The sequence below is a fragment of the Hyla sarda genome, chromosome 5 (genome assembly GCF_029499605.1).
Source record: "Hyla sarda isolate aHylSar1 chromosome 5, aHylSar1.hap1, whole genome shotgun sequence".
In the NCBI taxonomy this organism is placed as follows: Eukaryota; Metazoa; Chordata; class Amphibia; order Anura; family Hylidae; genus Hyla; species Hyla sarda.
Window position 1 is genome coordinate 55,724,437 of NC_079193.1, and position 16,816 is coordinate 55,741,252.

At 44.3% G+C, this 16,816-nt stretch overlaps 1 protein-coding gene across 10 annotated transcripts in view; it reads left to right on the plus strand.

Moving 5' to 3' along the window:
* The window catches only part of DIP2C (disco interacting protein 2 homolog C), a 496,242-nt gene that overhangs the window by 388,556 nt on the left and 90,870 nt on the right, over positions 1-16,816 (plus strand). For all 10 annotated transcript variants that reach the window (XM_056519534.1, XM_056519533.1, XM_056519538.1 and 7 more), the window contains 3 exons: positions 9,662-9,776; positions 11,410-11,611; positions 14,097-14,206. In XM_056519534.1, coding sequence (XP_056375509.1) covers positions 9,662-9,776; positions 11,410-11,611; positions 14,097-14,206 — 427 coding nt within the window. The remainder of the gene's footprint in view (positions 1-9,661; positions 9,777-11,409; positions 11,612-14,096; positions 14,207-16,816) is intronic.

The following is a 16,816-nucleotide window of genomic DNA, read 5'->3' on the forward strand; positions in this document are numbered from 1 at the left end:
CAGGTATATTACATATTGTAGGCCGCAGGTGCGCTGTAACAGGTATATTACATATTGTAGGCCGCAGGTGCAAAAAGTAGTGATAAAACTGCAATATCAAGAGTCCTGGGACGTTTCAACTGTAGAAGTCTTTTTGGTGATTTTCGATAGACATTCGGTTTGTGGGACTTTGTTGGCTTGAGTTTTAGCAGCAGTAATTAAGTTTTTGGGATATTTATTGGCGTAAAACCTGCTAGTAAGGTTGTGATGTTTCCATGGATACCTGGGCGCCTCTTTGTAGGTCATTTTTTCCTTGCTGCACCTAGTCTGACTACAGGATTTCCATCCGGTTCCATCCTGAGACCTGTGGGCTTGCACGGGATCCCCAGTTCACTATACCTCTGCTTGAGGTTATATGCGTATTTAATACTGTGACCCCCTGATCTACGATGGCCCCGACATACGATCATTTCAACATACGATGGTCTCTCAGAGTCCATCGCATGTTGAAGGCAGCATCAAGATACGACGCTTTTGTATGTCGGGGTCATCGCATAAACGGCTATCCGGCAGCACAGACTGCTTCAGCTGCCACCGGATAGCTGTTTACGGTGCCCCGTGCCCTTTGCTGACCATCACTTACCTGTCCTCGGGGCTCCGGCGGGTTCTCTTCAGGATCCCCTCCATCGTCGGCACTCTCCATCGTCGGCGCTCTCCATCATCGGCATCACGTAGCTGCGCACGCCGTCCCGTCATCCAATAGGAGCGGAGTGCGTAGCGACGTGATGGCGGTGATGGAGAGCGCGGATGTCGGGGAAGAAGAGGCCTTATCGGAGCGTCGGGGACACCTCGGGGACGTGGCGACAGCGATGGACGGCGACATCCCGGGCAGCGATGACGAGCAGTGATGGTCCGGAGCGGCGGGGACAGGTGAGTACAACTTCCTCTAACAGTGGTCTTGAACCTGCAGACCTCCAGATGTTGCAAAACTACAACACCCAGCATGCCCGGACAGCCGTTGGCTGTCCGGGCATGCTGGGTGTTGTAGTTTTGCAACATCTGGAGGTCCGCAGGTTGTAGACCACTGTCCTATACTTTACATTGCACGGATCCCTCAACATGCGATGGTTTTAACAAACGATGGTCCATTTGGGACGGATTACCATCGTATGTTGAGGGACCACTGTATATGCTCCAGGTGAGCGGCCATTTTATAGACTCCCCTTTTGCCCCCATTTTGTGTGGGGCACATCTTCGTGTTAATTAGGGTAACGCACAAGGCACCTCCTCTGGGCCTCTTTCTTTTTCTGCTTTCACACATGCTGACACCGGAACTGTCCAGAGCAGGATAGGTTTGCTATGGGGATTTGCTCCTTCTCTGGAAAGTCCCTAAATCGGACAGAGGTGTAGTTCATAATATAGTGTCTGTACCTGTGTGTGACGGTTTTCTCACAATTCTTCTGTGATTATTGCCCCAATATTTATTTTTAACAGCATTCAAAATTACTCCTGTCTCGGGATTTCCCAGGTTGCAATGCGGCCGAGAACTGATATCACTAGTCAGGTGATCAGAAGGAGCCTGTCCTGCTTCAATTTTGCAACAGCTGTAGGCCCCCTGATTAGAAAACACTAGAACTGAAAATATCCAAAAAAAATGCAAGCTTTTGGGATTACCTAGGTCTTTTTAGGTATGGTCAGATTTTGAGCACTGTGCCATAGGGCGGCACACAATTCCTACAGCTCTGTAGTGCAGAACAATGGAATCTGATGTGGCCTCCCGCAGAGATCTCTTTTGGATATTACTGAGATTATATAACTTCTCATATTAGACAGTCTAAACTCCTTGTAGGTCCAGATCACCAGAGACACCTAGCAAGACAAAAACCAATAAAATGTAAAGCACAAGCAGCAAATGGATAGAACTTTGTCTGCTATTTCGGCTTTTATTTACAAGAGGAGGAATAGAGAGTGTACAGCTGTCTTATAAAGCAGAGCATAAATCCCTATTGGCAATACCTAGTAAGGACAAGGGGAGAAGGATGCCTGGGGCATAACATGTATAGTCTTTGATGGTACATAACTATGGAGGATTTTAGCATGCCCAACATACACAGGACATTTTACATGTTGCTCTCTGGCCTTTGTATTCTGACCCGGTACCTAAACGGCAGAAGGCAATAATGCTGGGACACTGGATGTATTTGTACCCAGCCCAAGACACTTTTCCCTTCCTATGGCTGGCGTACTGTAACATTACTTAAAAAGAAAAAAAATTACTCATAAATTTCTTACATTTGGCATACTGCATTAACAAGAATTAGAGATGAGCGAAGTTACAGTAATTCGATTCGTTACGAACCTCACAGCTCGGCAGTTGATGACTTATCCTGCATAAATTAGTTCAGCTTTCAGGTGCTCCGGTGGCTGGAAAAGGTGGATACAGTCCTAGGAGACAGTCTCCAGCCCACCGGAGAACCTGAAAGATGAACTCATTTATGCAGGATAAAGTCAGCAACCGCCGAGCCGAGAAGTTTGTGACGAATCAAATTTACTGTAACTTCGCTCATCTCTAACAAGAATTATCATTTTGCTTTTTGCTCAAACACTGTATCTGGTCTCTGCCAAAAAATAAAAATAAAACTCAATACAGAAATGACAAAAAATGCTTGATTTCCCCAGAGATATATTTTGTATTATGCAATTATTTTAGAGAAATGTCTGTAAACTGTATCCTTTTGCCAAGTGAAGCTGGAAAGTGCAAAATATACTCTAGTATATTCTCACTTCTACCAGGGTACTCTAGAACTAGTGTATTCTCACTTCTACCAGGGTACTCTAGAACTAGTATATTCTCACTTCTACCAGGGTACTCTAGAACTAGTGTATTCTCAGTTATACCAGGGTACTCTAGAACTAGTAAATTCTCACTTATACCAGGGTACTCTAGAACTAGTGTATTCTCAGTTATACCAGGGTACTCTAGAACTAGTAAATTCTCACTTATACCAGGGTACTCTAGAACTAGTGTATTCTCAGTTATACCAGGGTACTCTAGAACTAGTAAATTCTCACTTATACCAGGGTACTCTAGAACTAGTGTATTCTCAGTTATACCAGGGTACTCTAGAACTAGTATATTCTCACTTATACCAGGGTACTCTGGAACTAGTTTATTCTCACTCATACCAGGGTACTCTGGAACTAGTAAATTCTCACTTATACCAGGGTACTCTAGAACTAGTGTATTCTCACTCATACCAGGGTGTTCTAGAACTAGTGTATTCTCACTTCTACCAGGGTTTTCTAGAACTAGTATATCTACTTGGATGTGGATTCTTCTGCAAGTTCTCCATAAAAAGTGCAGCCCTAAATTACTGTTATACCAGGGTACTCTAGAACTAGTATATTCTCACTTATACCAGGGAACTCTAGAACTAGTGTATTCTCAGTTATACCAGGGTACTCTAGAACTAGTAAATTCTCACTTATACCAGGGTACTCTAGAACTAGTGTATTCTCAGTTATACCAGGGTACTCTAGAACTAGTAAATTCTCACTTATACCAGGGTACTCTAGAACTAGTGTATTCTCAGTTATACCAGGATACTCTAGAACTAGTAAATTCTCACTTATACCAGGGTACTCTAGAACTAGTGTATTCTCAGTTATACCAGGGTACTCTAGAACTAGTAAATTCTCACTTATACCAGGGTACTCTAGAACTAGTGTATTCTCAGTTATACCAGGGTACTCTAGAACTAGTATATTCTCACTTATACCAGGGTACTCTGGAACTAGTTTATTCTCACTCATACCAGGGTACTCTAGAACTAGTATATTCTCACTTATACCAGGGTACTCTGGAACTAGTAAATTCTCACTTATACCAGGGTACTCTAGAACTAGTGTATTCTCACTCATACCAGGGTGTTCTAGAACTAGTGTATTCTCACTTCTACCAGGGTTTTCTAGAACTAGTATATCTACTTGGATGTGGATTCTTCTGCAAGTTCTCCATAAAAAGTGCAGCCCTAAATTACTGCCTTTGTTCACACACTGATTTAAAGGCAGCAGAACAAAATTTGCTATCTGAAGGGTTTATCTGATTTCAGTATATAACTCATTAGAAGATACCCAATGGGATCGTCTACCACAGCTCAGCGAATCTCTGGCAGATGTCACGCCTTAGCCAGCGATTCGCTGAGCTGCAGTATAAAACATTGGGCCAGGGGCCACACTGCAGCTCAGCAAATCGCTAGCTAAGGCGTGACATCTGCCAGAGATTCACTGAGCTGTGGTATGACACATTGGGCCCGGGTGCTTCCGTGGAAGATTGTCAGGCTGCAGCTCAGGAAGACTATCGCATCGGTGGACTGGAGGCATTGGGGAAGCTGTAGATGTAAATTTTTTATGTTCTACACAACGGCCATAGATAAAAAATAAATAAATAACACCTGCTAGAGTTCTCCTTTAAAGGACTATTCCTATTCCATCCTGCCCTGGCTTCAAAAAGAGAAAACAAACTTTTACTTACCTTCCTATGTTTCCCCGGAGCTCCACAACAGCTGTTCGGTCAGCCGGGCTGTCTACTTCCAACTTCCCTTAGCCCAGTACGTCACACGCCCCTCAGTGTACAACATCCAGTGTATAATCCCGCCTATCACCTGATGTCACTCCCACTATCAAAATTGTGTTCACGCCCATCTGACAGATTCCCTGAATTGTCAGACAAACTATAAACTCTCATATTTTGGGAATGGGAGGACATCTCAAAAACTTTAAAAAGTTGTGTGATTAGGACTTTCTACGTTTTTCAATAACTGTTTTTTTTTTTTTTTTGGGGGGGGGGATAGGTTACATATATAGTATATATGGTATACACAGTATATCGAACATTAAAAGTGGTACTCCGCCCATAGACATCTTATTGGATAGGGGATAAGATGTCTAGGGACGGAGTACCCCTTTAAATGTCTGATTGTGGGGGGTCCCACCGCTGGGAACCCCTGCGATCTCCCTGCTGCATCCAGCGTTTGTTTAGAGCGTGATGTCACGGCCGCGCCCCCTCTATGCAAGTCTACGGGAGGTTGGCCTTCACGACCCCCTCTCCCATGGACTTGCATTGAGGCGGCATGGCTGTGACATCATGAGACTCCGCCCCGCATCGCCAGTCATCCGACACGGAGCGAAGTTCGTTCCCTGCATTGGATGTCTGGGGTGCCAAAGCCGAGATCGCAGGGGTCCCCAGTGGTGGGCCCCCCGCGATCAGACATCTTATCCCCTATCCTTTGGATAGGGGATAAGATGTCTAGGGGCAAAGTACCCCTTTAATAATTTCTCATAAAATGAAAAAGCTTTGCATCATCGTGTCTATCACAGTAAAGTAAGTTCACCTGCAATTTTTTGTAAAACCAGCGATTGTGCTATAAAAATGAGATGACCATAAACTCTGCTCCATCTATCTGTCTGTTCTTCCTGCCATCCGGTCATATTAAGGCTGCAGGATGTGTAGGGTTTGGCTTCTCTCCAAGCCTATATAATAGTCCCAATTACATGTCAGTGCCCTGGATTCCCATCTCTCCCCGTGTTTATTTCTGGGTAAACAATCGTGCTGAGTATACGGGGTTCTCGTGGTTAATGACATAGTATGCAGTTTATTTTCTTGACACAAACATGACATATAACTGAATTGCTGCCTTTTTGGGTGAAGAAATGATAAGGTTTTCTGAGCGCTGTTGACAGCTCACACGGCTGCGGGCTCTATCCAGCAGATAATTACCAGAGAAGACTCATCCCGGCCAGGCTGTCATGTCCAGGCCACGTGAGGAACCACGTCTGAAATCTTCACCTATACATAGGTCCCTGTTTTTTTTTACATTTTTTACAAAATGTAATATTTATATTAGGTCTTTGTATCATGGACTGATTCTTCTGCGTCCTCATGTGGATCCAGAATTTGTTCGTAGCCATCTCCTGCCCCTGAGGTCAACAAAACTCATACTGCTCCCACTCTTCACTGCAAATCTCAGGGAGAAGTAGGAAGGGTTAAGCCAGTGCTTCCCAACCAGGGTGCCCCCAGCTGTTGCAAAACTACAACTCCCAGCATGCCTGGACAGCCAAAGGCTGTCCGGGCATACTGGGAGTTGTAGTTTTGCAACAGCTGGAGGCACCCTGGTTGGGAAACACTGGGTTAGGAAGAGATGTAGCTGAGAGCAAGATTCAGTGTATGGTATGACACATGCCACTTAAAGCGGTACTCCGGTGGAAAACTTTTTTTATTTTATTTTTTAAATCAACTGGTGCCAGAAAGTTAAACAGATTTTTTATTTTTTTTTTTTTTTTTTGATTATTGACTTTTTGTTACATTGACTTTATGTTACAAGTTTATTTTGCCACAAAACCGAATATCTATCCATACCTTTTGCGGATTTCATTATTTTTCATTTGCAGATTTATGGACTTATTGGAACATTAATTCATCCTTTTTTATATTTTTTATATTTTTATATTCTATTTCGGATATCCCACTAGGGCCCAGTGGGATTTTCATTAGACAGTGCCAGTTTAATGTGTTACTTTGTCATTGTTTTATATATTTATATTTTATAATCTGAATTAAAAACAATTTCTGATTAACGCTGCCACAATCTATTATTGCCCACATCATTATGCACCACTGGTGAGGTCCTAGAGGCATAAGCTATATATTCTAATTGATATTTATTATTGTTGCCGGTGGGGTCAGACTTTAGCTTTGATTGCCTCGGTCCTTCTGTTGTGAGCTGCACATAATTTTAAGATTTGTAAATGACTTCTATTAAAAAAATCGTAATCCTTCCAGTACTTATTAGCTGCTGAATACTACAGAGGAAATTATTTTCTTTTTCGAACACAGAGCTCTCTGCTGACATCACGAACACAATGCTCTCTGCTGACATCTCTGTCCATTTTAGGAACTGTCCAGAGCAGCATATGTTTTCTATGGGGATTTTCTTCTACTCTGGACAGTTCTTAAAATGGACATGTCAGCAGAGAGCACTGTGGTCATGATGTCAGCAGAGAGCTCTGTGTTCCAAAAAGAAAATAATTTCCTCTGTAGTATTCAGCAGCTAATACATACTAGAAGGATTGAGATTTTTTAATAGAAGCAATTTACAAATCTGTTTAACTTTCTGGCACCAGTTGATTTAAAAAAATTAAATTAAAAAAATAAAAGTTTTCCACCGGAGTACCCCTTTAATGCAACATAATGGCCCTCATTTACTATTGCAAACCCGACATGTTTTGTCTGGGTGTGCGCCAGATTCTCCATTCTGCTAAGAAACCCCAAAAAAAGGGGCTTGGCAGTCATGAAAGGGGGTGTGGTCACCAAAAAGGGGCGTGTTCCTGACATTTTCACAAAAAAACAACATATTTACTAAGGTTTTTCACAGGAAAATGTGGTGGAGTTCAGCTGAGGAAAACCAGACAGATCAGAACATGTGTAAAAAAATGAAAGTGTAGGGAAAGTAGAAAATGTAGGGAAACCTTAGTAAATACCGTGGAAAATAAATTGTAGGGAATTAAAACCCACAAAGAAACTTACACAACACTCTTTAGCATTCAACTACCCCAACATCAGTTTTTTGACAGATATCTGAGTTAGCTGGCATTTGTCCTGCTTGTTTAAGACCCAAAAAGATTATTGGCAGAAAATGGTCTCAATGGCCTTTATGGTCATCCAAAGTCCCTAGTGTGCTCTGGAGCAGATTTACTTATGGTGCCTAATTGTTGAAGTAAACTTAGACTAAAGTCTAAAACTATGCCAAATGTATCTGACGTGATTTTAGTCTAAGTTTAGGCCAACTTTTATTTGTCTTTCTTTACGCCAAAATGTTGTGCCACAAGCCATGGGAATTTATTACCCCTGTATGCCTGGTTTTTGGCATCCAGAGTTTACAATTTTAAATCGATACACAGACTTGCGCCTCTTAATACATCTAGCACATTTTAGTCTTGTGAGTCAGGTTTTAGTGGCGTTGGTGTGTTTTACGATATGGGTCATCCTCAATGATCAGAATTCTTTTGATCAAGGCATCTTAAGGATAGTTTACATTTTCCAAAGTTGAAATAAACTGCTAATTAAAAGAACCTTGTATAAAGATACTGGATACTCAAAGCGTTACTGTCGTTAGAAACAACTTTTTTCTATTTAATACTTAAAAACCAAGCATTTTCCTAATATATGTCATAACAAAATGTAAATACTAAAGATCTTAAAAAAAGGGTTAAAAAAATGGCCACTAGGGGTCTCTGTCTTTTACATTTGCAAACGAACTCTGCAAATCCTGCCTTTTTGATCCATCAAAGAAAAGGACCAAAATATCTGAGGGGAGGGGGAAGGGAGGTGTGGTTATCTCCACTGTTCCTCAGAACACAGACAAAATCCAGACAGTTTGCAGTCTTTAAAGGAGTACTCTGGTGCAGAGTACTCCTGCTCCATCCTACCCGGGCTGCAAAAAAAAAAGAAAATAAACCATCTCTCACCTTCCTGGGTTCCCGCAGAGCGCCACTACAGCTAATCGGTCCTCCGGTCCATCTTCTTCATACATAGCGTCACATGGTGCTCAGCCTATTATGGGCCGAGGCAGAACATTGCGGTGGGCGGCAATAGGCTGAGCGCCATGTGACGCTTCGTTCACACGGAAGTATGAAGAAGATGGACTGGAGGACCGATCAGCTGTAGTGGTGCTCCGCAGGAACCCAGGAAGGTGAGAGATGGTTTATTTTAATTTTTTTTTTTGCAGCCCGGGCAGGATGGAGCAGGAATACTCTGCACTAGAGTACTCCTTTAAGAAGAGAAGCATTTCCATGCACAGTAATAAGCAATACAAGGTGCTAAACTATTATTTGTCTGCAAAATGGTTTCACTTTGGTCATTTAATGAACTTATTTCTTGTGTATTTGCACCATAAAGGTTCCACATGGCTGCTTTAGGGTAATAATAAGCATGCTCAAAGCTGAGGTCACAAAGCTGTAAAAATCTTTTTTTGCACAAAATGCAGGTTTTTCTTCTGCCCTTGCACCATATAGTCTCACATGGCTGCATTAGAGAACTTGAATTTAGGCAATATGCTTTGTAAATGTAAGAATGTTTGTGCAGACCTCATGGCAGGGGAGAGGGAGGAGAGGAGCTCATCATACTCCAGGGGAAACACCCCCAGCCTCTGAGAGAAATTGAGAAAGACTCATCACAGATTAGATACATTCCTGGAACAAAATAACATTAATGCTTATGAAGAAATATAAAATCTCATCCCTTCCCCAATATCGCGCCACACCCCTACCCCTTAATTCCCTGGTTGAACTTGATGGACATATGTCTTTTTTTGACCGTACTAACTATGTAACAGTAATACATAGATCAAAAGGTATTGTATATAATAACACATGTATATTATTATGCATACAGGTCTTAGGGCACATTACTACACTGATTCAAGCATTATTATTTTTTCATTTTCTTACTAATGACAGTAACTTTTGCAATGTTAACACAGAAACCTATATGACATAGAGTTTATGTACATAGTAACATTGTGCACTTTTCCCAGGTTTCTGTGGCTTGTTCTGTAGATCACTGTAGCTCTTCTCCCAGTGACCTGTACATCCCATAACTTTGATGTATGTTGTCTTTGTGCAGGATAGCCGTCTTTTCAGTGAACGTCCTGCATGATGAGAGGATAGTTATTGTGGCTGAGCAGCGGCCGGATTCCACAGAGGAGGATAGCTTCCAGTGGATGAGCAGAGTTCTACAGGTGAGTCAAATTGCCCTGAAAATATTTTACTACAAGTGGGGAAATAAATTATGCTATAAGAGGAGAAAAAGAAAGACAAAAAATAGTATTTGACTTGGCAAAACTGGAAATGTCAAGGATTGTTGTACTGTATCACCTGGTTTTGGGTGGCCTTCACACACAGTGAAGCACATGCGGTCATCTACTGTCACAGCAAAACAAGGCATGTACAAACCCATGTAGTATATTGTATATAATACTGTATGGCCAGGGGTTATTGGTTCGTCCTGCCTGGCATGTTGTCTTGACTTGTTTTATGTTCCGCCCACCTCTGTTAGTTGTGGTGGGCTGTTGAACACATTTAGTTTCACTGGTTGCTTACAGCCTGGAGGTAAGGGGCCTGTTATCTGTGTGGGCCTAGAATGAGCCCACATTGATATGGAGGCATTGTTGTGGTGCTGAGCGATTCATCTTTGCCCTTGATGAGCATGGAGAAGGTAATAAAAGGAGGAGTTAAGAGACTACAATGCTTGGTAAGGGTGTACGACTAAAAGTGCTAGGGCAGCAGCAGGCCTAATTCAGCCTTCTTCATAGACTTTCAAGTTACCGTATATACTCGAGTATAAGCCGAGTTTTTCAGCACGATTTTTCGTGCTGAAAACGTCCCCCTAGGCTTATACTAGATTGAACTCTCCGCCTGTCTCCGCCTGCGGACCTCCAGATTTTGCAAAACTACAACTCCCAGCATGCCCGGACAGCCATCGGCTGTCTGGGCATGCTGGGAGTTGTAGTTTTGAAACATCTGGAGGTCTGCAGGTTGAAGACCAGTGCCGGGCCTTCGTCATCATCCAGACCCCCCCCTTTCGTGTTCTACTCACCTCCTCTCGGTGGGAAGGAAGGGTGAGCTGGTCCAGTCCATCTATGCTGCAGGGACCGTCCGGTGGGGAGGGTTAGTCGTTGTGGGCTGTCCAGCATAGATGGCCTGGAACGGCTCACCCTTCCTTCCCACCGAGGGGAGGTGAGTAGAAAACTAAAGGGGGTCTGGATGATGACAAAGGCCGCAGTGGTCTTCAACCTGCGAACCTCCAGAGGTTTCAAAACTACAACTCCCAGCATGCCCGGACAGCCGATGGCTGTCCGGGCATGCTGGGACTTGTAGTTTTGCAACATCTGGAGGTCTGCAGGTTGAAGACCACTGAAGGGATTGACAGGCGGTGATGATGAAAGGGGGAATGATGACGGGGGTCTGGATGATGAAGGGGGGGATGATGACAGGGGGGGATGATGTATTTCACACCCTAGGCTTATAGTTGAGTCAATCACTTTTCCTGGGTTTTTGGGGTGCAATTAGGGGCCTCGGCTTATATTCGGGTCGGCTTATACTCGAGTATATATGGTAAGTGCCAATCCCATATGGGAACAAGAATGGGGGTTAAAATGGTGATCACCCAGCACGTCAATAACAGTAAGACAGTTTCAATAAGAATTTGATGAAAAAACCTTGACAAGTACTTATGTCTACATCTTGGTTTACTGCCTAATTATATATCTGCATAATTCAACATGTTGTCAGACACCGCCAGTTGATCTAGTTAGCACCAACCTTGTTATGAAAATAAATATTTTTGATAATGGCTTCTTGTGTTTCTTACAGGCAATCGATAGTATACATCAAGTTGGAGTGTACTGTCTAGCTCTAGTACCAGCAAACACACTCCCCAAAACCCCTTTAGGTGGTATTCACCTGTCAGAGACCAAGCAACTGTTCCTCGAGGGGTCACTCCATCCGTGCAATGTGCTCATGTGTCCTCACACGTGTGTCACGAACCTTCCGAAACCAAGACAGAAACAGCCAGGTGAGACCAGAATTCTATTTTTCTTATATGATTCTTTTATCTTTTTTTTTTTTAGGAGATACTATAATTTAAATGAATGTATAGTTTTATGCCAAATACAGCCTTTTGCTATTTTTCCATTAAGTTTTTGAACCTTATTTGGGCCTCATTTTCATTAGTATTTTTACCAAAACCAGTAGTGGAAAGCTAATGGAAAAAAATGCATCCTTTTCTGTGTTATGGACCTACACCTAGTTTTGGTAAAAATACTGAACAAAATGGGGCCCAAAAAAATGGTAAACATAGCCCTTTATGGTAGATGTTGGTCTCTATGTAGTGTTCTCAGATGTCCTCAATAAGAACCTATGTTATTAGTATGTACTCTTCTTCTTTATGTAACAGATTACAGATGTTGAATAGGAATCTGTGAAAACATGTACGCCAGTTCTCTGATGTGCAAAAGTTGCAAATTTTTGCACACACCTTCATTTGTGACTTTTGGGCTCTTTTACCATTTTGAATTGGGAGTGGCATAGCAGAGAGAGTGTGGCCTATCCCATCTGAACAGATTTACTAACATTTAGGCCACAAGTTCTCATAAATTATAACTGAAACAGCTCAGAGGGGTTATCCAAAATAATAAAAACAGAGCTGATTTTGTCCAAAAACAATGCGCCCCTGTCCTCAGGTTGAGTGTGGTATTGCAGCTCTGTTCCATTAAGGTGAATGGAACCAAGCTATAATACAACACACAAATACATTTGTGGTGGCCCAGTACAGGAGTTGTGCCCCCGTATCCTTGCTGCCTTGTCGGGCAGCCTCCTTACAGTGTCCCCTTATGTATAAATTGTTTACCATGTGTTATACTGTATAATGCATATATTATGTGTTATTACTTTAAGAAATGTTAACATGTGATCACCAGTTGTCATGTGAGTGTAACTCAGGAGGTATCAGGGACCATGTGACTTAAGGGTGACCTATGGGACCCCACCAGAGTCTCCCCTATAAAAGCCCTGGGAGGAGTCTCTTCACTCTCTGCTGAGTTGCAGTGCAGTCAAGTCCTAGAGTGTGTCTGGAGTCCATAGGAAGCCTTAAAGGGGTACTTCGGTGCTTAGACATTTTATCCCCTATCCAAAGGATAGGGGATAAGATGCCTGATCGCGGGAGTCCCAGCTCGGGACCCCCGTGATCTTGCACGCGGCACCCGTTTATAATCAGTCCCCGGAGCGTGTTCTCTCCAGGTCTGATTACCGGCGACCACAGAGCACACGGCGTGTGACGTCACGCCTCTGCCCCCATGTGACGTCGCGCTACGCCCTCCATGCAAGCCTATGGGAGGGGGCGGGATAGCTATCCCTTTAAGTCAGTCCAGCAGCCACAATTCTTCAAGTAAGCTGTAACCACAGCATTGTTAGTCTCAAGTCAAGTCAGTCACATATCTATTGTCAAGTCAGAGTGGCCTGCACTAAAATTGTCCAAATCTACGGCAAGTCCCAGCAAGCCCTTAAGGTCTCTGAAGTCACTGGTCACCTCCGTGGGCCTGGCAGGACTGTATAGACTGTTCCATCTGTCACTCAGTTAAGCTACCGTTGTCCGTAACTTGTTGTTGGAGTCATTATTGCCCCCGTGCCTAGCCCAGGATCCAGCGGTATACCTTTGGGTGGTATTAAGGATAAACCACGCCCTGACATCACGAATACAAGGGGTTAATGCCATTTGCCCCTAGGGTAATTCCATCTGCCCTGCATCTCACACCCTCTACCACACATTAGCTTTGTTTTTTTTCCCCCTGAATAACAATATTTAAAAAGTGGCAATTTTACACCTTCACGCAAGTGTAGACTCTACTCTGTGGTGCTCTAGAAACCTGTATTACAACATGAGAAATGGTAATGTTAAGTCATCTGTTAGTTATGGCAGACTAGCGCGTTATTTATCACACATAGTGAGACTAAATGATAAATATGTGCGCTTCCACCAAATAAACTGCAACAAAAGTGACTTGCAAAACAATATACGTATATATATATATATATATATATATATATATATATATATATGTCCCCAATGGTTCTGGCAGTTTGCCAGTATCCTGGTGATGTATACTAGTGACCTACCCCGAAAACGAGAATGAGCACTTACTTATGTCTGTGCTTGGAATTTGGATATCTGTATCAGAATCACTAAGAACAGACCAGAGCAAATAGAAATGCAGAAATTGTTTTGGAAATTGTGTTATAAAGTAGACGTTCATTTTTGGCTTGCCAAAGACATGACATTTTTATTACCAGGGGATGCTGATTAGATTCGCTTTCGTAGCCCGGATTTGTTTGTAACATGTATTATTTAATATATGTGTTGTGGGATATGTCATCTATGGTGTTTTATAGGGATTAAAATAAAGCCATAAATAATAGCTGAGCCCCATGGGAAATTTTCGACTAAAGTTTCCGTAAAGTTTCACTACCATTAAAGTAAGAGTCATGATATTTTGTCTGTGCAGAAATCGGCCCTGCCTCTGTGATGGTGGGGAACCTGGTCTCTGGTAAGAGGATCGCACAAGCCAGCGGAAGGGATCTGGGACAGCTAGAGGACAATGATCAGGCCAGAAAGGTAAACGGTCTTCATATCCATGTATTGACATCGCTAGGAATATGATAAAATCCTCTTTAGGGATAGTGTCATAGTGACCATGATTTACCAAGAGTGTTGAGTAGGTTTCTTTGTGGGTTTTAATTCCCTACTATTTTTTTCCACAATATTTACAAATTTTTCCCTGCAATTAGCTTTTTTTTACACCTGCTCTGATCTGTCGGGTTTTCCTCATCTCAAATCCACTCTTTCTGTGGAAACCTTAGTAAATATGTTGTTTTTTTGTGAATATGTTGGGGACACGCCCCCTTTTCAGTGGTCACGCCCACTTTCCCCTGCGGCCACTCACCCTTTTCAGTTTTTTTCAGTAAAATGGAGAGTTAGGCTGGGTTCACACCACGTTTTCTTAAATACGGTTCCCGTATACGGTTTGGAGGAGGGGGCGGGGCTTAATCGCGGCGCCCACACTCAGCCGTTTTCGGGAACCGTATTTAATACAAGTCTATGAGCCGACTGGAGTGAACCGCAGCCTCCGGTCGGCTTCGTTTTCAGCTGTATGCGGTTTCCCGACCGCAGGCAAAAACGTGGTCGACCACGGTTCCCGAATACGGCTGAGTGCGGGCGCCGCGATTAAGCCCCGCCCCCCCTCCTCCAAACCGTATACGGGAACCGTATTTAAGAAAACGTGGTGTGAACCCAGCCTTAGTCTGGATTTTTTTTTTTTTTTTATTCTAGCGCAGACAGAATTTCTGGCGCACAACCCAACAAAACATGTCAGGTTTAGAATAGTAAATCAGGGCCAATATGTGTGATTTGGGGCACAGGGGTAGTTGCCTGGAGCGCAAAAATTCTTATTGGTGTAAAATCTACTGGTTATTGTGCCCCCTATCCAGTATGTTCAATGAAAAGTAAGCAGCTATGCATACAGTACTGTATATGCATCATTGCTCACTTTACATTTGCTGGGTTGGAATAGGAAGCGCAATACCTGCCTTGCCCTGGGCACTGCTTACAGATGCTTTCAGATCTATTTTGGAACAGCTCAATTGCTAATGCTGTAATTAGGGATGCACCGATATATCGGCGGCCGATACATATCGGCCGAAAATAGCTATTTCGGCAAAATGCCGAAACAACAAAAAATGTGCCGATAATGACCACCTCCCCTGCCCGCCCACAGCACAAGTTACAAACACTGCCAGTGGCAGAGGCACTCGTGAGGGGTGCAGGGGGGGGCCGGCCGCACATCTGGGGGGGGGGCGCTCTCCGGGATAGGAATACTTCTTTTTATGTGCCCGGACCGGCTCCCGTGTGTGGCTGCAGGCGGGGGCCGGCCAGAGCATATAAAAACTAATATACTGTATACTAAAAACCAGGGGGCCTCCAGCTGTTGTGAAACTACAACTCCCAGCATGCCCGGACTGGCAAAGTCTGTCCGGGCATGCTGGGAGTTGTAGTTTCACACCAGCTGGAGGCCCCCTGGTTTTTAGTATACAGTATTAGGTTTTATATGCTCTGGTCGGCCCCCGCCTGCAGCCACACACGGAAGCCGGCCCGGGCACATAAAAAGAAGTATTCCTATCCCGGACATCCCTGTGTCCCGAAAAATCTTTTCGGGACATAAGGATGTCCGCCGATCACTCACCATTCCCCGGCGGCGCGTGTCCTCCTGCGATCCTCCTTCGGTCCTTCGCTTCTCCGCCTCTATGGTCGTACGCACGGGACGTCACTGACGTCTTGTGCGTACAACCATAGAGACGCAGGAGGACCGCAGGATCGTCGCAGGAGAATGCGCGCTGGCCGGGGCCTGGTAAGTGACCGTGTCATCTTCTTCAGTGTTCCGGTCACCGGTCCCGGCACCTACTGCTATGGTCCATATGCCATAGCAGTAGATGTGACCCCGGGCCGGAGGAGCGGTGACCGGAACACTGTGGGGGCAGCAGTACAGACATACAGCATCCAGCCATACACTGTATATGGCTGGAAGCTGTATGTCTGTGGGGTGGGGGGAGCTGCCTACTATTGTGGGGGAACTGCCTAATATTGTTGGGGGGGGGGAGCTGCCTACAAATGTGGGGGGAGCTGCCTAATATTGTGGGGGGGAGCTGCCTAATATTGTTGGGGGGGGAGCTGCCTGATATTGTGGGGGGGGAGCTGCCTAATATTGTGGGGGGAGCTGCCTAATATTGTTGGGGGGAGCTGCCTGATATTGTGGGGGGGGAGCTGCCTAATATTGTGGGGGGAGCTGCCTAATATTGTGGGGGGGGGAGCTGCCTAATATTGTTGAAGGGGAGCTGCCTACAAATGTGGGGGGAGCTGCCTAATATTGTTGGGGGGGGGAGCTGCCTACAAATGTGGGGGAACTGCCTAATATTGTGGGGGGGAGCTGCCTACAAATGTGGGGGGAGCTGCCTAATATTGGGGGGGGGGGGGCTGCCTACAAATGTGGGGGGAGCTGCCTAATATGGCAGGAAGCTGTATGTCTGTGGGGTGGGGGGAAGCTGCCTACTATTGTGGGGGAACTGCCTAATATTGTGGGGGGGAGCTGCCTACAAATGTGGGGGGAGCTGCCTAATATTGTGGGGGGGGAGCTGCCTAATATTGTGGGGGGGGAGCTGCCTAATATTGTGG